The sequence below is a fragment of the Sesamum indicum genome, linkage group LG9 (genome assembly GCF_026168435.1).
Source record: "Sesamum indicum cultivar Baizhima isolate 11 linkage group LG9, ASM2616843v1, whole genome shotgun sequence".
NCBI lineage: Eukaryota > Viridiplantae > Streptophyta > Magnoliopsida > Lamiales > Pedaliaceae > Sesamum > Sesamum indicum.
In genome coordinates, this window is record NC_142665.1 from 20,436,962 (window position 1) to 20,457,912 (window position 20,951).

The 20,951-nt window shown below is 37.9% G+C and overlaps 3 protein-coding genes across 5 annotated transcripts; 2 read left to right on the forward strand and 1 right to left on the reverse strand.

The window, feature by feature from the left end:
• APE1 (acclimation of photosynthesis to environment) lies at positions 1–4,152 on the forward strand. The gene is made up of 9 exons (XM_011101269.3): positions 1–433; positions 865–911; positions 1,607–1,709; positions 1,971–2,057; positions 2,819–2,902; positions 3,298–3,351; positions 3,560–3,640; positions 3,805–3,850; positions 3,962–4,152. Exons 1-9 carry the CDS (start codon positions 125–127, stop codon positions 4,015–4,017), a joined length of 867 nt encoding a protein of 288 aa, XP_011099571.1. The 5' UTR covers positions 1–124; the 3' UTR covers positions 4,018–4,152.
• Positions 4,153–5,248: 1,096 nt separating this feature from the next.
• On the reverse strand, positions 5,249–10,893 carry LOC105177954 (Zinc-finger domain of monoamine-oxidase A repressor R1 protein). Its single transcript, XM_011101268.3, has 12 exons — positions 10,446–10,893; positions 9,445–9,542; positions 9,283–9,369; positions 9,065–9,212; positions 8,200–8,940; positions 7,467–7,606; positions 7,196–7,390; positions 7,004–7,094; positions 6,751–6,919; positions 6,113–6,220; positions 5,938–6,034; positions 5,249–5,539 (listed from the first exon to the last, which is right to left on the reverse strand). The coding sequence occupies exons 1-12, from the start codon at positions 10,569–10,571 to the stop codon at positions 5,518–5,520; spliced, it is 2,022 nt and encodes a 673-aa protein (XP_011099570.1). The 5' UTR covers positions 10,572–10,893; the 3' UTR covers positions 5,249–5,517.
• A 4,770-nt stretch (positions 10,894–15,663) lies between these two features.
• LOC105178350 (Rhomboid-related intramembrane serine protease family protein) lies at positions 15,664–20,190 on the forward strand. Of its 3 annotated transcripts, none has more exons than XM_020698924.2 (8): positions 15,664–16,106; positions 16,615–16,684; positions 16,774–17,151; positions 17,260–17,425; positions 17,518–17,683; positions 18,441–18,611; positions 19,282–19,436; positions 19,651–20,190. In XM_020698924.2, the coding sequence occupies exons 1-8, from the start codon at positions 15,882–15,884 to the stop codon at positions 19,871–19,873; spliced, it is 1,554 nt and encodes a 517-aa protein (XP_020554583.1). In that variant the 5' UTR covers positions 15,664–15,881; the 3' UTR covers positions 19,874–20,190. The 3 variants fall into 3 exon arrangements, with proteins under 3 accessions (XP_020554583.1, XP_020554584.1, XP_020554585.1); XM_020698925.2 differs by having other exon boundaries at positions 15,877–16,015; XM_020698926.2 differs by having other exon boundaries at positions 15,885–16,015; positions 16,555–16,684.
• Positions 20,191–20,951: the final 761 nt, after the last annotated feature.

Here is a 20,951-nt window from a genome sequence, read left to right on the forward strand (position 1 = left end):
GGCCACCTCATCATTTTGGGAGTTGATTGGCCATAGCCATACATAGAGTTACTCTCTCAACTCTCAGTCATCCTCCCTCCCTTCCTCTTCATCTCCTTCACACTCTTCCTTACACCCCTACCACATGCCAATGAGCTCCCCGGTGGTTGTCGGAGGCAGCGGCGGAGGAGGAGGAATGCTTCTCTGCTCGCCCACGCCGGGTCTATCTGCCTCCACCTTTAACCGAATTTCTTCTCCGACTCTTCGACTCAATTTTTCTACTGCCTTTGCCCTCAACAATCAAGGTCGATTTCTATCCAAAACCCATCTTAACAATGGTAGAAGAGAACTCAGACTCGTCGTTGGAGCTGCGGAGTCAACTCAGTCGTCCTCCGTAGCCACCGTTACTGCCGACAAGTCCCTTGTGCCCGACGACGAGTTTTCACTCGCCAAAGTAAAAAACTATCTTCTATTCCTATTCCTCACTATTGTGGGATTCTTCTATTTCTGTTGTCGATATATGTGCTGTGTTCATGACTACTTACGTAATTAATTGGTTATTGTCACAATCATCACAAAATGAGATGTTGCTGTAGAGGAAAGCCTAATGACATTCTTTAGAATACCTTTGTAGTCGGGACTTCTGAACTATATAGTACATATTGCTAGGGAAGACGTGTAGGTCTTCCAACAATGTGAAACTGAGCTGATACGGTATGGAACGTACTCAAAGACTTGGAGAACCAGATGTGAGAATATATGCCAAACCAAATTAGTTCTAGTTGCTTCTCATTTTACATTTTATTTCCATGCTTTGGTGAAACGTTTATGAGATGTTGTGCAGTTTCCCTTCACAATTATTAATGTTTTGACTATTTTGTCCAGGTTTCTTTTGGTGTCATTGGATTAGGTGTTGGCGTTACACTTCTCTCGTGAGTATATATCTGTTCGTGTGTCTTGTCCTTCAATTTCCGGCTTATGCACTTGTTTTGATAATAGGTTCAGATAAAACAGAAGAAACTGGTTGTAGAAGGGGTTCAGGGTTAGGGGAGAGGATAAAGCATGCTAACAATGAACAGAAGCTCTATACTCTATTTGGCCTAATGAGAGGAGCAGAGTTGACTCTCTAAGGGTTAGAAGATGGTTTTATTGTGAAGGAGACTATGTTTGGATCATCTAAATTCCAAGAACCAATTTCTAGACTGAGGCTCTGTCAGATTTGTGCCCAGCTAACCCAGGTGCAGAAAGCGCATTCCTTCATCTGGACCCTGTCAACCAGACCTTCAAACATAATACTGAAGTTCCCCACCTTTATCCTTAGAGAAAATTTCATTGGGTATCCAAGTCAAGGCAATTGCCTGTCGATGCCGAGGTGGCCCATCGGCCCATCCAATACACAAAGAACTGGACATCAATCAATATTAGACAACTCTCATATTGTGCATCAAATCGAACATGGTGCCTCGTATATTTAAAAGAATGGGCATGAGATGCCATTATCATGATAAGATATTGCATCTCAATTGTTTAGTTGTTTCTTTCTCTCTCTCTCTCTCTTGAACTCTAATCGGATTAGCGGACCAAAAGAAATTGAGAATCGCCAACTCTTACTTGTGTGTTCATACAGGTATGGTTTTGGGGCTTACTTCAATATTCTCCCAGGTTCTGAATGGTCAGCACTGATGTTGACCTATGGCTTTCCTCTAGCAATAATTGGCATGGCTCTCAAGGTTATTATCTTCTTAATTCCAGCGTACGTCTGACATTATATATAGTTCTATGGTAAATATTTCCATTTCTTAAATCCAAGCTATTCACATGTGCTCATATGTACGTTATGGTTAAAATTTTATATTGTCATCAATGGATGATGAATGGGAAGAATGTAATTTTCTTAATTTACTTGCTGATCATAAGAATGAGGCAGTTCTTATTCTATTACTTTGTATCATTTCCTCATGTTTGATGCGTTCATCTTTATATTGTTTTAGTATGCAGAGCTTAAACCTGTGCCCTGCTTGACCTACTCAGATGCCCAGGAGCTGAGAGAAAAGTATGCAACTCCAATACTTAAGCAGGTATATTCATGTTTATGATTCATACTTTTAAAACGGTTCTTTCAAATTATGCTACTAGTTTCTCTTTGAAACTCCCATATTCGCTTTTCTCATAAGCTTAATGATTCCAAAGCATGCCCTTTCAGCTTCACAGTGAGATTCAGCTTCGTGCTCCACCATGATTGCTGTGGAGTTGTTGCAATCGAAAACTTGCACATTTATTTGGGATTATTGAACAAACCCATCTTAGATGTCCTAATTTTCTTACATGCTGGCTTGGTTTGCTTCTATGAACCTATTGCTTCCTGCTCTCTTCCTTTATTAAATGGACATGAGTGTTTGTAAGCTTTAGTTCAGAAGGAAGTCAGGGTGGATACAGTAACAAGACGTTATGTGAATCAGTCACGAGGATGTGAAACTTCTGGTTTTGGACTTAGGATATGAGTAATCATAGAGTTATGTGGTTGAAACTGTTCCTTCCCGAGGATATTTTGTTGATTTTCATAATACCTTCTTGACTCTAGTGATTGATTCTCCTACTTGAAACACCAATGATAATCTCCTAAAGGTCTCCCTCAACTTTTCTTTGTCATGCAAGACATTCCATTTTCCTAGCTTCCTCCTTTGGCATTCTGTACTTAAACTGATGTTAAGATTTTGAACCTTCCTTCTTTTTTCATGTAACATGCTGCTGCTATATCAACTATAAATGTATATTTTGTTATAAGCAGTGGCCACCAGCCTTGTTTTGCCCAGGAATGACATTTTGTCTTATTTGTTAGGTCAGAAGTGATGTTACAAGATACCGTTACGGGGATGAGCAGCATCTGGATGAAGCATTAAAGCGAATTTTCCAATATGGCCAGGTAGTCAACTGGTCCTCTTCTTGAATCTTCCTATTCATGCACAATTTAACTCTTGTGCTGTGGAAGACACGGACTAGGGACCTTGTTGCGTTGGACCAAGGACCTTAACAGTTATAATCAAGACTAATTTGACCGTAAACATAATTGACAGCGCCAAGAAAACTACTGCATGATTAAGTTCAACCAAGCATTACATCTGATATCAAGGTCTTCTTATTGCTTGAAGCTGGTTTAATTTCAATGTACAAAACGGTGGGAAAAGGAAATGAATAATAGCACAGAGTTGAGGTGATAAGAAGGCCTTCTACATTCACAAGGATGAGCATTATGCTTTGCTCATTTAACTTTGCCTCGAGATAACTGACATAGAATTTCCGCTGTTACTATTCTTGTAGGGTGGAGGTATTCCCCGAAGGAACGCTCCTACTCTACAAATGATCCGGGAAGAAGTATGTGCCTGCTCTTTTTTCGAATCATTTTATCACCATCTTCAGTCTTCTTTATTGAGCTTAGCTTACTGTTGTTGTGATCCCTTACATTTATACATCTCTTCTGCCCTTTTGATCTCTTTGTTTCTCACTAATATTATGATTATGCTTATTTAAATTCAGTAGTTTTTCTTATGCTAATCTTATGAATTATTTGTATGTTTTGGAGGTTACTGAGGATGGTAAATACTGTCTGGTATTGGTATTTGAGGCAAAAGCCCTGGAGTTGTCAGATTTTGAACAAAGACAGGTGAGGTTACTGTCTAGTCCAAAGTATAGAATTGTTATATCTGTTAATTAATTTTCTCATATCCATGTTATTGTTATACATGCTATTGGCATCTGCTTTTTGTTCTGGCAAGCACCCTGCCGCTTTTCTACTTGCTAATTGTATTTTAATGTTTGCATTTCTAGGCAAAATTTGCTTCTTTCTTTGGGCCGGGGATCACAGCTGAAATTGGTAAGCTATGTAACGTTGTTGCATGGTGTAGATTTTCAATAATTTGAGCATTAAGAATTCAATTGTAAGGGATGGAGTTTGAGACTAACATCCATGAGGTTGTGGATGCAGTGGGAGGAGGCCAAAATTTATACGAGGTCAGGCTAATTTCGAACACAGCATCATAGACATGGAAATTCTACAAGTCTTCTGTGGGAAACTGAATATATTCTCAAGGGATTTCGTATATCTATATGACCCGATTGTATAGCCTATTTTCTTAATAATATAGCAGCAGCAAAGGTGACGGTATGAAATTCTTTTTAGTTTCTCCCCTGTTTTTTTTGGGTTATCAAATATACAGAACGCTTAGTTTTTTATTGAGGAATACCACAAAAATATGGGGTTTAATGTAATATATCCCTGTGATATCAAAAATAAATAAATTATGTTTATGTGGGAAAAAAATTCAAATTATTTTTTTCTATTTTATAAAATAAAGTAATTAACTTTTTAATGTGATTTCGTGGCAATTCAAGCACTTTTTCTTTATTTACATTTTTTTAATTTTTAGTTATAAAATTATATTTATAATTTTATTTAAAAATTATTGAATTTGATTAAATTTAAGATTTATATAATATATATTTATATAAATTTTAATTAAAAATATATTTAATGTATATAAGAGAGAGAGGGCGGTTGGGAGGCGAAAAGGGCCATCGGCAACGACAGGGGCGAGCAACCAAGATTTAGGCAATTACATCTGACACCTTTAAAAAAAAATTTGTCTAATAAATAATTTTTTTCATTAGTTAAAATTTATCAAATTTGTTGATATTAACAAAAAAATCAGAAAAAAAAATATTATTTCATAATTAACTTATTACTAATTTATATAAAATTAAATAAATTTTTATATAATCCAATTATCATTGTATCTTCACGCGTTAATATTAGTTCGAAAAAAATTATTTAACCTACAATACGTCAATTAAGAGTACATATTAATTATCGTTCAATTTTTTGTTAATAAATTTTGACTGACGGAGGAACTTATTGTTAGACAAATACAAAACTCAAAAATACAAAATAATTTTCCAAACCATAAAACTTTAATTACATCAAATTTTAAGAAAGGATAAATCTCAATAGGGAGGAACTTGCAATGCACATGCACTACACCACCCTACTCTCTAAGAAAATAAATTAATTTATTTTAAAAGACACAAGAAAGTAAATTTTTTTTTTCTAGAAGAGGTATTTTGCAAATATCCAATATCGCAAGGGTAACTTGCATTTATCCCCGAAATTATTGTATCAAAATGTGAAGTTTTATTTATGTAAGTGCCGTGAAGTAAAATTATACTGAAGATAAACAAATAAATGTGCACATTGCAGATTTTGGCAAGAAATGGATTTCATTACAAGGAAAACTATGTATTTGTTCATTTATATCATATTATCTAATACATGAATGTTGCCTGCAAGAAAAGCAAGTCTTTCCAGGAAATTATACATAAGAAAATGGACTGAATGTGCCCAAAAAAAATACATCTTTAATGATCTGATTCAGGTATAAACATATTAGCAGCCTATCCCCGCGGCATTAACATGCAATTTAGCAGGTCCACGAGCTACTGGCACAGCACCAGATTCTGTTCAGGACCCAAAATTAACAGGGACCTTCAGACCCTTAGCTTCTTTCCCCTGCAATCCAAAGAAATTAATGAAGCTTTAGCCTTACAAGATCAGTGTCCAGTAGTAGAAATGATAAAACAGGAAGGCATGTGTTCGCTTCCAACAGACTTAAGGACAGAAAGGAGATAGAGATTATAACCTCAAAACGCAACTAGAAGCAAGAAATTATTCTAAGTGGGAGTAAGGGTCAGCATCAAGATAAGTCCTTGATTAAATTTCCATCCATTAAAATTAATGAAATTTTTGTTGCTGCCGCCCTTGATGTAGTTGACGTCAGTTTCCAATTTATAACACTTAATGCAAAAATAAAAGCAGATCCTTGAGCAACAACTGACTTTCTGCCTATACCTCACTGGAACAAATTCTAACTGTATGCAGAAATTGCCTCTAAGGAGAAGATTGCTTACCTTAAGGAATTAATATGCTTCTCAATCGTTTCTTTTGCATCAGCATCGAGAGAAAACCATTTTTCATCTAAGGTGAGAGCATCCCCTTTTCCAACACCTATTTGTCCAAGAGGAAATAAGGTAATTTATACACCAATCAGTACCAAAAGAATGAAACACATGCCACATCACTTACTTTGATGCAGCACGTCAGTTTTTCCAGAACAGCTCAATTTCCAGTAAACATGACCCCCATGCCCCACAAAGACAGGCTGTATTCTTACAGCATCAGATGTCTGATTTCCTGCAAATTAAACACCAGATGATTTATGGTAGCTATATACTTGTTGGCAGCTGAAAATGGAGTTGGAGAAATCATTTCAAGGTGATCGTTGAGGCTCACATTATGATGCACAGTAGAATTGAATAGATGAGACTCCTCGGGATTTTGACTTTCAATTAGTAAAGGTTTTAACAATCTTTTGGACCCTAAAGATAGAAAGTGATTCTGATACAATCATTAAGGTTGAGGATAAACCAGAAGATGAGAGAGTTAACTTTCAGAAAGTCCAAAATTGCAGCGGTGATGTTACTACTGTTTTATTTAGACATAAAGTCAGGACAACCATTTATTTGGCTAATCTTATTTAACATAAAGAATGGAATATAATATTAGAAATTCAAATCGAAGGTCAAAACGGTTTGTGAATAAGACCTTAGGCATACTACTAACAAAATCAAAAAGGTAACGAGGCCCTTGGAAATTGGAATAGTCACATTCAACAGACCCTGAAAATGGAATTGTCAACCTTCATCAAGTGGTCCATAACTTACCGTTCAGGAGCATGCTCTTTGACTCAAGCACCTCGGCATGAGCTTCAGCTGCCTCAGATTTAATATGGGAGACAACGGCTTCATGCTCAGAAATTGAAAGAGGAGCACCATCCTTAGCAATAATTGCTTTGGCAATGTCATCTTTCATCTTCTGCTTCAAACTCTTCTCCTGCATGGAGAATAACTTAAAAGATGGGAGGAAAACATGATAAACTTTAGCACAAATACAGCCATAGTTATGCTGCAAGGATACCTTGTCTTGTGCAGCAAGAACCTTTTGTTTAGCTTCCTTCACCTTTTCAGCAAGTTCTGTGTTTTGGTCTTCTATCCAATTCCTCATCTTTCTGTGCATGAGAAAAATAAACCAATAAAAACTGGAGAAGAGAACTCATGGGAGAAAATAAAAAAAGAACTAAGTAAAGCTTGGAATGTAAAAGGAACTAACTTAGTTCTAAGAACTTCATCACATAGAAGATTTAAGACTCTAAGCTTTTCTGAAGCATCTAAAGTCTCATAATCAACTGCATTCTGTAAAGAATCCAACCCCAGTGCTTTAAGAACACTTTGAGCCCCAGACAAGCATTTCTTGAGCATATTGAACCATGAGTTTTTCCCATATGTCGGACTTAGTGTTGCACATCTACATGGAAAGGAGAAACAGGTTATTCCAGAGAGAGGAAACATTCGCTTGCCAATTTACTGGGTAGAGGTCATACTCGTCTCCTTCAGTCTGTAGTACAGATAGCAGATGCATGTGAAACTGGACAGTCAGAGAAAATTTTCCTCGGCGTGCAGTTCTCCCATGCAATAAGTCTTGAAGAACATATTCTGGTTGCCCTTTTCTCACATGCAGGATCTGTCGATTATTAGCCAAAAGACAAAGGTAAAGATTAATGAAAACCATATTGGTTAAAGTATTGGGTTTCAGATCATAAATGTTATTGGGTATACAGAGGAAGCAAACTCATGAAAGCTCATTGATTAAAAGAACAGACTAATGTTATTTGGCCACAGCAATTACTAGCCAAGAAATACTTAGAATAGAGGAACTACTAAAGGCATGAAAACTAGTTGATGGTTATATAACTTGAGCAAGTAAACTAGAAATCACAGCTTCATATAATGATAGCATGCAAGCATTCAGAACAACTGAGTTAGTATGCATAATGATGAACATCCAGCTAAGTACAACACTACCTAGGAGACAATTCATGAACTAAGTCAAACAAAACAAGAAATACAGTAAAGCAACACTATACCAGCAGTAATAACTCAATTTGACAAATCAATTCAACCAAAAGCAAGTTATATCTGATTGATTATAGTAGACGCCATCACATAACATCAACATGATCTTAAAACCAGATAAAACACAACAGTGTAAGCCTAGTTCCAACTACATTAAACAAGATGACCATTACCAGTTACGATATAATAAAAATCACTTGCCTTTCCAAAAACAGAACAGAATTCTAAGAACTGCAAGGCATTGCCAGCATCTTCTGCACGTACATCAATTCCAGCCACACTTGTCAACTCTGTTCCCACTGGTAATGGAATATCAGCAGTTTGGTGCTTCAAGAAATTCTTAGTATTTGCAGTATTGCTACCCTCTTCTTCTTTTCCCTTATCATTTTCAAAGGTCCCTAACCTATCCAATCTGGTAAAAGTGATCCCACCTTTTGCATTTTCTACAAGTTCACTTCCATTATTGACTGCCTCTTGGTTGGACATTTTGTCAGAAACTTTCAACTGTCTTGGTCTAGTACCCCTTGCTAAAGTGAGATCCTTCTTGTTGCTATCATCATTCTCCTCTAACCCATCCCTCCTCGACTTTTTAGGTTTTTTCTCCTCCAAATTCTCTTGATCGTTTTTACTATTGCCCATTTCACCCAATCTTTTACGCTTCTTTTTTTTTGTTCTCTTCTCAGAGACACATGAACCAGTTTCATTAGATAAAACACCAGCATTCCTACTATTGTCATGGATATCCTCAAGCCCTTCCTGCTCTCTTTCTTCCCTATCAACGTCCTGATTAATAACCTCGGAAGAGGTATTATCCTCCAAATTGCCATTGAGCACCCCCTTAACTTTCTTGGAATCCTTGTCAACAGAATTGGGTAAATTCGCATCTACTTTGCCGTTAAAAGAATTTTCCTTCCCCCTCTTTCTGGGTGAAAAGACAACGTCCTGTCAATTTCAGAAGCAGAGCATAAGAATAAAAATACATGAGATGATTACCAAAAAAATACCTACAGTAATGCATGTCCACTATGAAACAAGCGGTGCTGTACAACATGATTAAGGTGCCTACCTTTTTAAAAGAAGCAACCATGTCTGCACCAACTTTTTCATGATTGAAAAACTGTGCCCCTTTAAGCAGCATTTCGGAAACAGAAGAAAATCCAGTTTCCTTTGCTGTAGTGATGAGTATACCAGTGGGTTGATGACCTCTTTTCTTCCTAAATTTGCATAATCATGAAACCATGAAAATACCAGAAAATCATTGGGGAAATAAGTCAGAAGACTCACATGCAAACACTGCAGTTGCAAATGCCCCTGCACTTTGGACAACTCCACTCCCCTAAAGCAGCTACTTCCTCCACCTTCTCCCCATACCTGATTTGGAAGCATGATACAGTAAGGACTTGAGATTATTCAAACAATATTTTATAAACAGACCACCACTATAACCTGTTCAAAAGGCATCTACGGCATAGCTTAATGGTACATGGTTTATTATTCCTCTGGTTCTTGCAGACTGCCACAGAATCCTTGATTTTCTGACGACACTTCAAACCATTGAATTTAAACGTGAGAAAAAGTGGAAATAATTCAGGTAACTGGATCTAGAAAGTTTATACAATTAGCAAAATTCTCCTAAGAGAAGTATTCCATTATGCATGTCAGAGGTCATGAAAGAGAATCTAGTAAAGATCAAGGTACAACAATCAACACTAGTTGCCTTAGGACAAATGAGAGGAAATGGTGAGTTAATCACCACATTTTATGAGAGTCAATGTATCATTGTTTCCATAGCTTACATCTAATTAGGTCAATGGCCACTGCTCCATAGAGCTTTCACCTCCACACATAATCATTTACACACAAGGTTAGCGTAACACACATTTGGCAAGCAAATCAACGCAAAATGAACCCAAAATCCACCACACACCAGAATTGAACCAAATTTTGGTATATGTATTCAATTTTCATTTTGAAACAAGTTCAGTATTTAGTTCAAACTTTGCTCTTTGATTGCAATATAATGAACTGCATCACAGACAAACAATTACTTCTATATTTGCTTTATATTTAATTTTCCTACAAATATTTCTACTTTCAAATTTTCATATCTTTTGTTTATTTTCAGTTCCATAAATAAAAATATAACTATAATTTGTTATTTAATAATTACACTATTCATTATTTTTAATTTAACTAATCACATTATTATTCATATATTTGGTTCTCTTCATTCTCTCCTTCTATTCTGCGAATCTCTTTCTCTCGTTTTCTCTCTCAATTTTTGGATCTGAAAATTAATTCCATCTTGATTCACATCACCAACTAACACAAATAGACAAGGGATTCAACAAAGAATCTAACAGATCATAAAAAGAAAACATCAACTTTCACTTGAACAAGATACCAAAACCACAACAGAAGGTTTTCTCTGGGGGGTGACGAAATACCTGATGGCAAGTCCTGCCATTGGCAGGATCATGAATCCGGCCACCAACAACCCCGACTCCGGGGGATTTATCCCCCTTTGCCGGCGAAGAAAGAATAACATTCCCTACAGCTGCATCTACCGCCATAACTCCCGGAAATTCCTGAATTCCGCACAGGGTTTTCAGAGTATGGTGTGTACTTATTTCTTTTTCTATTTTCCTTTTTTGCTTTCCCTTTGAATTTTATACTAGGCGGTGGACCGGATGGCGGGTTTCAGACAAGCTTCAAATATTTAGGGCAAAACAGAACAACAACCCTCCAACTATTTCGGAATTGGGATTGAATATTTGGAGGGACTGAAATTTCATTGGCGGCAACCCAAAATTTCACCGTCGTTTTTTCAGTTCCTTCCCGCCAGTGAAGTCGGCCATGTTTGCTCTTCTTGCGCCCTGTTTGTTGTATTAATCTTAATGTAAATGGGGCTGATGGGCTCTCAGTCATAATACAACAACGTTTTTGCTTTCAGATCTCATGGCCCAAACAACCCCTAGAATCAATTTATCATCACAAACACATATTGAAACGCATACCAAAGCATTTAATGGGCTAAATAAATTATGAGCCCAATCAAACAGACTTAATTAAGAAAATATTTGGCTAAATTTATTTAAAGAATTTTAAACATATTATATATTATTTTAGTGAAAATAAATTATAAAGAAAGTTGTAAGTTAAATTAAGCTAAAAGTGTATAGTGTTTCAAAATTTAAAAAAAAAAAAGAAAAAAAAAGAAAAGAACTGAAGTAGGAGTATTTGAAATAATTTAATATTTATAATTTGATTAATAAGTTATAAACATTAACAAAAATGTTTATAACTTTTGATCCCAATTAACTTATTTAAGTTGATGCGAGCAAGATATTGCTCGTTAGAGGTTTTGATTTTACAAATTTTGAAACAAGAACTTGCAAAAAATATATTGTTGTGTTCCGACGTTCAAGTTATTACGAAAATAAAAATTTAATGGGCTGTTTGATTTTGTTTACACATTTATTTTCAACTTTCAATGTTTCCAAAAAAGTAAAAAAAAATTGTTGATTTTTGTGCAAAAAATAAAAATATTTTCGACTTATATATTTCTAAATCTATGCTATTAAGCTTGAGGAATGATAAAATATCCGGAATTAATTGTTGGAATATCGTAGGTATCATGTAAGTATTGACATCCACTCGACCAAAGCTTCCAAGGTCCCTAGACCCTTGGTGGCCTAGCTACTAGTACTTAGCACCTCATTTGAGTTGGCTTGTGGGGCACCCACCGCTGTCATCCGCATGTTAATGTTGTTAATTTGCAATAAATCAGTCTAAAATGTGGATGTCAATTCATAGTGAAATCAATAGATTAGATTGAGTAGAAAAATGAGAAGTGATGTTATCCCACATATGAATATGATAGGTAGATTTTGGGTCATGATGTATATATAAAGACGATATGGGGTGAGTGTTTTCACACTTATTTTTGTTTTATATTAATAATTTATTAGTTAAATAAACTCCTTATACATATTCGATAAATGTTTGAAGTGTCATGGAGTTACCTCACACATGTTGGTGTTGGCTTTAGGTCAAATGTCTGAATATATATTTTTTTGCAATTAAAATTTTTGGATTTATTTAGATTAAATAAAAACTAATTTTCTCTTTATTCTCGATTTTCTCTAAAAATTCGAGCCTTTTGTTCTTCAATTTTCTGAAAAGGTGAATAAGTATTGTTCCATATGTTATTTGCAATAATGAAAGAACATAATTGATCCGGGTCGAAAATACGCGACCTCCTTGGTTCGATCTCCCAAGCTGTTCGAGGTCGCTCCTCTCCCAGACTAGTGATTGGGCCCTGAGAAAAGAAGCAGATCGTTAGGCTTGCTGGGGTGGCCCCCAGCTAAGGCCCTCCGATGCTTAAGTCAGTGTTCGGTTGAGGTCGAAATATGGGGTCGCTGGGAAAAATAGCGAGCTGAAGGTAAAATGCGGTCGAGACGACGTACCTTTAATACATTGACTGGGAGGTATATATAGAGAGCCAGGGGGTCTGCCGACCCGCTACGCGCGTGCCACGTGTTCTAGGTCTTCGGGTCGGGTCGCGACCCGACCCGGTAAAAGTGGCGCGGGTCATGCTGGCAAACTTGCGATTTTGGGCCCCATCAAGGGCAAAGTTGTCTTTTTACGAGAAAATAGGGTTTTACCCCCATCATTACTCCCCTACTTTTCTTAGTGTGAGTAGCACGCTAAGGAAAGTCGAATGGTCCATCGATCTCGTCCCTTAGATCATCATCGCCATCTCGATATCCGACCGTTGCTTTTCGGCATCCGACCGTTGTCTTCGACACGGATCTCCATAAATTTACCCCTATAAATACAGGGAGGTTCGACTGCAATTCTGCTTCGTTCTCAATCTCAATCGTTCCTCGCGCGACCTGCCTCCTCCAGCTGCGACCCGCCTTCTAGCCAGGTACTTCCGAGCGACCTCCTTTTAATATTATGTCTTCCAAGCCTAGTAATTCTAGTAGCTCATCTGGTAGTTCATCTAGTAGCTCTGGTAGTTCATCGAGTACCTCGGGTAGTTCATCTGCTAGTTCTTCGGGTAGTCCCGGCAGCTCCTCTGCGACCTCACAAATACCCATGGCTCGTAGAAAACAGATAGGATCCCCTATCGTAGGTAGAAGCGACCCGGAGATAGCGATCTCACTGATGACCCCTGAACATAGCGAGGGCGAACCAACTGATAAACCTTGGCTAACCATTGAGAGCACTTTATACTTCACAGCTGATGCGATTAGAGAGAGGTATTATATTCCTCCAGATTACGAAATTATTCTTCCTTCTCCCTCGGATCGCATGAATCGACCTCCACCCGGTAGTTGTCCGATTTCTATTGTACATTTAGCTGCGGGCTTGCGTTTTCCCCTTCCTCGTACCGTTGCTAGAATTTTATCTAGGTTGGAGATAGGCCCCATGCAACTAGCTCCCAATTCCATCTGCCATATTTTATCCTTTATTATCATAATGGAATACTTCGAGCTTGAACCCGACTTCGATAGCTTCTGGTCGCTTTACAAGTTTACGACCTCGAAGAGGTCAGGCGACCAGGGTTTCTTCTATCTTACTGCCAAACCAAACTGCTCCTTTGTTACCAAGCTAAAGTCCAATGTGGGCTCTTGGAAAGACAAATTTTTCTTCCTTCGACCTCCTCCTAACCAAGTCTGGCCATTCCCTTGTGATTGGCGAACTACTAAACCCGAACCCAAAATCCACGGCGTAGGGTTAGATGACGACCTGATCATTACTATCACCCAGCACCAATATCAAGCCAAATTGCTTTTGACGGAGCATACCCTGAAGCTCGCAGGTCTCAGTCCGGCACCTATTCAAACTCGGGGCTCTTTAGGTGATCAATCTCTTACCTTCCTCTGTTCGTAATTTTTGGTACTTAGTGGTGACTGGTTTGTATCTTTGCAGATTCTGTCGTGATGGATGCTCGAATTGCAAGAATGGTTCGTGCGAAAAGGGCTAAGCGAGCAGTTCCTCCTTCGGGACCAGACTCCCAGCATACTCTATCTGCTCCTTCAAAAGATGCGTCGAGGTCGCACGGAGTTCGATCTCTGAGTCCATCGGGTGCGACTCCCGTCGAGGTCGCCAGTGGGGACAACGATCCCACTCCTGAGCATTTGCCGAGGGACTCCGAGGAGCAAAGTGATCCTGAACCACTCATACGGAAGAAATCCAAGGGGAAGCAGGTCGCTTCAGAGTCGTCTAAGAGGAAGCGGAATTCCCCGCGACCTAATCCTTCCTCCCAAAAGAAATCCAAGGCAGATTCTTCGGCGGAGAACGAGAATCTGAAGGCAGTTGACGAGTTGACTGCCTGGTGGAGAGAGACCCAGATGGACCTCCAATCGCCTTCATACAGTCCGGCTGCCATGGAGGGTGAGAGGCTGATACCGAACTGGGCAATTTCAGGCCAAAGTTCTGTGTTGAAGACCCATGTTGGCCAAGACTCCTGGGAGTTGTACAAGTCCACTATCCTGCCCCGCGATCAAGCTCTCCTCGCTCCCATGTCGCATATTCGGGTCGAGCAGAGCTTCGCTCACTCCCTCGCACAGGTAGTGTTCTACCAATTTCATCAACTTCTTCCATTTTTGCCTTAGCTAATTCTCTGCTGCTGTATGTAGGTCTCAGCTTTCGGACATCATTTGTCCTTGAAGTGCAATTACTGGCGACATGAGAAGATGGTCGCTGACAAGCTGCTCGAGGAAAAGAGCTCGAAGTTAGTGACCTGTGAGAAAGAGAAGGTCGAGCTCGAGGCTCAGAAGTCCGAACTAGAGGCTCAATTAAGAGAGCTCAGGCAGAAGGTCGCGTCTTCGGTGGAGTCGGCCAAGGCCGAAGGCTTCTCTGCGGGTCGGGTAGCTGGTCGAGAGGAATATCTATCCTCTGAAGAGCATCAACACCAGCTCGAAGTTGCCCGGAGTCAAGGTCGCGACCAGTACCTGGGTTCTGATGACTATAAGAAGACCTTGGCGGACACTCGGTTACAGGGAGCTCGAGATTTCATGAAGTCTACCGCCTTCACAACCGCTGTAGAAGCTAAGTCTGCTGACTACCTCATAGAAGGTTTTAATCGCTGCATTTCTCAAATAAAGAAGCTGAAGGGGTTCGCTGATGGGTTCGACACGAACTGGACCGACCCGTCCTTGGATGGTAATCTCGCGGCGTTCCCTGAAGAACCCCCTTTGCAACATAATGATGAATTTGCGGTCTTGGTGGAGGACCTTGAGGGTAGTGGTGAAGATGCAGTAGATAAGTAGGCTCTTGTATTTCAATTCGTAATCGTTTACGCCGATTATTTTAAAAGAAATTCTGTAGTACCAAATGCACTAAAATATGGGACATAATTTACTGAAAGCAAATAAAAGAAATTATGTGACTCGATTGATAATTTATTTTGAATCAAAAGTTGCTAGGATGCAACTTTTTTATAAGTTTTCGATTTAAATTTATATTATAACAACATTTATAATTAATTACTATTTGGTCCAAGGTGTTTGCTTTATAAAATTGAGCCTTTGGGGTTTAGGAGCACGAAAAGGCTGGCTTGCGTAAGCAAATATCGAATCAATCGGGTCGGGTGCGGGACTTAAATCATGGTCGGGTTGGGGAGAAAGAATTGTCTGTACATGTCTTCAGGCTCAAATTCCTTGAGGGCCCAGCGACTCCTAGGGTGTGGATTCAGGAGCCCCACACAAAATCACATAGGGGAAGAACAACTGGTTGTACTTCTCCTATGTACAGGTGGGCGGATCTGATAGGTACAACGAGGATAACGTACACAATTTCGTTTGGACTGTTCCATCCCAGATTACAGAGCCCTGTCTGTATGTCTGTCCTGTCCTGTCCTGTCCTTGCAGATGTGCAACTTCCAAGTGCGTGGGAAGAACTTACATTTATGGAAATACACCCACCAGCTGCAGACTCTGTCCTCGCCTTTGTCGACTCTCGTATTCCCAGGGGTTCACGTTTCGCTTTCAATCTGTAAACAGAGGTATAGACGGACGCCGAGCTCTTATCTATTTGCAAGAATATCTTCGTTTTCATTTTCTGAGATTGCTGTTGTGGAGCTTTTTGTAGAAGTGGTAAGCTGTTTGTTGAAATGACTGATTGAATTTTTATCTGATTTTGCTTGGTACGGTTTGGATTTTGGCTGGATCTTTGTGTTACCATGCATGTTGGATTTTGGCTGGATCTTGTGTTACCATGCATGTTGGCTGATTTCGATGAACTCTTGTTTTTTCATACAATAGAGATGTTAAAAGTTAAGGCCACAACTGTTTATCTCATACAATTCTATTAGATTGGTTGGACAGATTGCTGATTCTTGTTCTCGAATAATAAGTTATCCATGTGTCTTCTACGTCGGGATTGTTTGCAGATTCAGTTCTTTGATTTCAGAAACCAAATGTTTAACCTAATGCCTCTCTCATAGTTTTTCCTATTCTTTCCATATACTTGCCTGAAAAGCTTGCCTTTCAATGTTGCTACTAGCGCTATTTTCTTAACCTCTTGTGATGTTATTGTGTCTAGGTAGAATACATCTGTATAAGACTTTGAACAACTTACTGCTACGTACTGTTGTTGATTCAGATTTACATGGCGACAGTTGCAAGCAACCATAAATTGTTCTACACAGAGAATAACCTTTTAATTGCAAAAGGTATCAAACGAAACAAGATAAAGTTATTTGTGATTTTAGCACCCCTCACCTTAGATTATGAGTTATTTTCTCAATCTGCAATGTGTCAGGCAAAAGAGAGCATGCATCATATGATGCTATCACCTCACCAATTAAAAGAACCAGGAGGAAAAGTGAAACTGTATCCAAATTGGACGAGATCGCGATTGAATCATCTGTGCTTCCTAGGAAGCACAAACTTTCACATTGTTCCTCCACTAACTGGAGTCCACAAAAGGGAAAATTTTGCTCGGTTATAAAAGCATTGAGTTCTACTGAGAAGCATCTGAAGTCTTTAGATTCTTATCTTGGAAAGGTGCATAATGATGCTAAGCAGCCCTCTTTTGAAAATTTGAACCAGAAGACAGAATCGATTGGTAAAAGTGATCAACTCAAAGCCGACAATGGTCTCAAATCTCTAGAGGATTATCTTGGCAAAGTTAAAGGCGGTAATAAATATATCATCAAAATAATTCATGATTACACATGATGTCTAGGTCCTGCGGATGGAACTGATTCATTTAACAGCCTTTGGTTCTCTTTCTGCTTGATTTCAGATGCAGAGTCTGAAAACTATGTTAACAAAGGTTTTACGGCATTGGTAAGTACTTCTATCAAGACCGACCAAGAAAGTGAAAGAGAGAGATCATATATGGAGTTAAAAACTCAGTATGCTGGCGGCAAAAAGAAATACGCAGATGAAGCCCCTGATTTCTACTTAATGTAATATTTTCTCCATTTGATTTACTGCATTGTACTTTGTGATACTACCTGAAGTCTCACAACTGATTTTTAGTATGCTTGATTTGTTGCAGAGGCGTATTGGCTTCAATAAACATAGCAGTTTTTCTGTTTGAGATTGCCACTCCAGTAAAAAACTCTGATTTCGGGCTCTTTTCGCTCCCCATGGTTTATGGAGCAAAAATAAATAACTTGATTCTAACTGGAGAGTGGTGGAGGCTAGTCACACCAATGTTTCTGGTACAAGATTGATGACTCGGTTCGTGCTTCAGTACTGTTATTTGTTTAGCACCACCCTATTAAACAACATTTTTTCATGTCAAAATTAATATATGCACTCTTCTGAGTAAATTATATTTAGAGAAAGGAGAATTCCCCAATCAGCAAATTAGAAACTTTTAAATGTTTATGAAGGCAATGCTGGCCAAAAGATGTCTTTCAATTATTATGTAGAGGCTGGGTTCAAATTGATGAAGATCCGAAACTCGAATGCTTGATAAGAAACTGAAGTATGGGCCTTATTTTACTTATAAACCTCTTGGTGTTGTTTTATTGAACTTGATATATTGGACTTCAAGTTGGTAGTTTCTATTTTATCTCGTCCTTGTTAACAATTTGCATTGGAGAAGAATAAAAATCAGCTTTCTGCATCTAAATGTTGTCCATCTAATTGTCTAAGATCTTCGCATACAGTTAACATGTATTTATTCCATTAGCCATTGCGACTATGAACTCATTTTAGAAAAGAGAAAGATGAGAATTAATCTTATTTATCGTGATGTTACATTTTGTTGGTTCGGCAGAAATTAATTCAAAAGAATTTGTAAATTTCAAAAGATTTGACTCAGTTACCACAAGCATTATCTGATATCCAAACATTTTGTCACATAGTAGATTCAAGGAGCCAATTCTGTTAAATTGATTCATAGTTGAACTTATTCCAAGAGATCCTTTTGTTAGACCAGATCTTTTATTCATGAAGTTCTGTTATTCACAGCATTCAGGAATCTTTCATATAGCACTTGGGAGCTGGGTCCTCTTTAGTTTTGGGCATGAAGTGTCTCAAAAGTACGGTTCGTTCACTTTCCTACTGATATATGTTCTTGGAGGAATTTCGGGAAACCTGATTAGCTTTTTGCACACATCAGAGCCAACTGTTGGTGGAACGGTAATTTAGCACATTTTCTATAGTTTATTTGTTAGTTGTCCTTCCACTTAAGCTTAACTTTTGTATTAACTGAAAAACGATAATCTTTTCATCTCCTCCAAAGTTGCCGTTAAATAAACTATGTAAATAATGTCTTAGTTTAACTCAATCATATTGCATTCACAAATTTCTTAATCCACATTTTTCTTTCTTTTTGAGGAAATGAAAAGCATAACAACAGTTTCACATCAAAGTCATGTTGCAGGGACGTTAAGATGGATAATTTTGTTTTCTACAAGACATGGCTATAGCTGTGTTCATTCTCATTTTATAGGTAGTTCTTGACTCTAGTGAAATTGCTTAGTCTGTGACTTCTTTTCTAGGCAAAATCTCAAGTTGCAGCTAAGTAGAACCAATGGCAGACTGATCTGTTACTCCATTATTCTTGATGGCCTTGTGACATAGATTCATGCATGGTAAAATTGGACAGAAACTTCAATGTAGCTAATTTGAATGAACAAAATGGTAAAAGATAATGTTGCTATAGATTAAGGATTACATGTGATTAGTACATGATTGAAGTAATATGTTATTGGTCAAAAAGAACAGGCTTCAACTATTTCACTCGTCTTTTGTTTTGAACCTTTATGCATTTACCAGCTGCATGTTGAACCGGGTTCTCCTTGTTCAGGGTCCCGTCTTTGCCGTTATTGGAGCTTGGCTTATTTACCAAGTTCAAAACAAAGATGTCATAGCAACGGATGCTTCTCAGAAGATGTTTCAGAATGCAATTATCGCCACAGCTCTGAGCTTTGTTCTTAGCAATTTTGGTCCAATTGATGACTGGTAAGCAAAACCACGTTTCCCTCTAACCTTTATTGTGCTTATTCACTTACTAGTCTATGAAACTACTGAAAAACAAAGTGCCAAAATCTTACAGTTCTGGTACATTCTTAAGCTGTATCAATTTTTAAACAATCAAAACAACATGCAAATATAAGCAAGCTCGTTGAACTAGGAGTTCTCAGTGGTGACCCCTCACTGATTCTGGTGTTTGCAGGGCACACTTTGCGGCAGCCTGTACTGGTATAGCATATGGATTTCTCACATGCCCATCTCTACAAGTGAAGGACATACCTCCAGAAGTAGGTCGACAGGAAAGGATCACACTCGTCAGACGATATGCAGATCCTTGCAAGTCACTAATATGCTTCTCCCTCTTCCTCCTGCTGTTGAGCTCTTCCCTTTTCATTTTCGAACCTCCGCTCTATCTGATAGAGTAGAGACAGAGATAGGTAGGCATAAATCAAGTAATAATCCACCATAGCATGCGTGTAAATATACTTGGTGTTTATAAGTAACTCGCCAGCAACAGCATCAGAAGATTATATAGTCAATCTTCTATATATATAGAATGCATTGTAGCCATACTACTTTTAGCAAGTCTTAGGACTTCAAGTCTCAAATATCACACCCTTTGTGAAAGTTTCATATACTAAGGATTGTGGTCGTTGTATAAGATTCCTGTATGAATTTTCTCATTGTTGTGGTGCATATACGTTGCTCTTTGTTTATGAATTGAAATTTCTATTTTAAATTATATTATTTTTTTATTTTATGTAATATATACATGTTAGGTATATAAATATCACATCATGTATTTTGTTAATGGAAAATATTTTTACACTTGGCATATATTGGTGGTTTTTTAGCAAATGATGGATGTTGTATTACTTAACGTTGGTGGTGGTTTTTTTTGCAATTGCCATATTTAGCAACTTGAGTGGATTTCTTTCTTGGTGAATAAGGCCAAGTAGATGAGTGAGGCCATCACTGCATACTGCACAGCAATCTTGTCTTCTTTGGTGGGAGCTCTAACAGTGCCAAGTGGCAGACATGCATTGTCTCCATTGCTCACCAGAATTCAATTTTTGTTATAAAATTTACAATGGATGAGATGGTAATATGGAAACTAGTAGGGTAAACCATATAACTTGTTTTATTATTTTATTTTTAAATTTAAATGAGGACATTTTAGACATTTTGTAGGTAAAATTTTTTATTTAAGTGAAAGCAATGAATTATTTTTTTTTTAATAAGTTGATTACAATTATTAATATCAAATATTTATATCTATCAATTTTCGACTACTATAACAATTAGGGTAAATTACAGTTTGTTATTTGAACTATGTCCGTTTTTACATTTCGCCACCAATTTTTTTTTTCTATTAAATTACCATCTTAATTTTGCAAAATTTGTACTTTGGTATATATGATTGTTTTTTTGTAGGGAAAAAACATTATATGTTGTGCATATGTGACAAGTATCACATGACATAACTTTTACATCTTTCACATC

Coding starts and splice junctions, on each gene's coding strand:
- APE1 (XM_011101269.3), top strand. CDS start 125: ATGCCAATGAGCTCCCCGGTGGTTGTCGGAGGCAGCGGCGGAGGAGGA. Junction 3,352..3,559: donor TACAAATGATCCGGGAAGAA/GTATGTGCCTGC, acceptor TATGTTTTGGAG/GTTACTGAGGATGGTAAATA. Junction 3,851..3,961: donor GGGGATCACAGCTGAAATTG/GTAAGCTATGTA, acceptor TTGTGGATGCAG/TGGGAGGAGGCCAAAATTTA.
- LOC105177954 (XM_011101268.3), bottom strand. CDS start 10,571: ATGGCGGTAGATGCAGCTGTAGGGAATGTTATTCTTTCTTCGCCGGCA. Junction 9,370..9,444: donor CGTAGATGCCTTTTGAACAG/GTTATAGTGGTG, acceptor CTTCCAAATCAG/GTATGGGGAGAAGGTGGAGG. Junction 9,213..9,282: donor TGCAACTGCAGTGTTTGCAT/GTGAGTCTTCTG, acceptor ATGCAAATTTAG/GAAGAAAAGAGGTCATCAAC.
- LOC105178350 (XM_020698924.2), top strand. CDS start 15,882: ATGTGCAACTTCCAAGTGCGTGGGAAGAACTTACATTTATGGAAATAC. Junction 18,612..19,281: donor AGCCAACTGTTGGTGGAACG/GTAATTTAGCAC, acceptor CTCCTTGTTCAG/GGTCCCGTCTTTGCCGTTAT. Junction 19,437..19,650: donor TTTGGTCCAATTGATGACTG/GTAAGCAAAACC, acceptor TGGTGTTTGCAG/GGCACACTTTGCGGCAGCCT.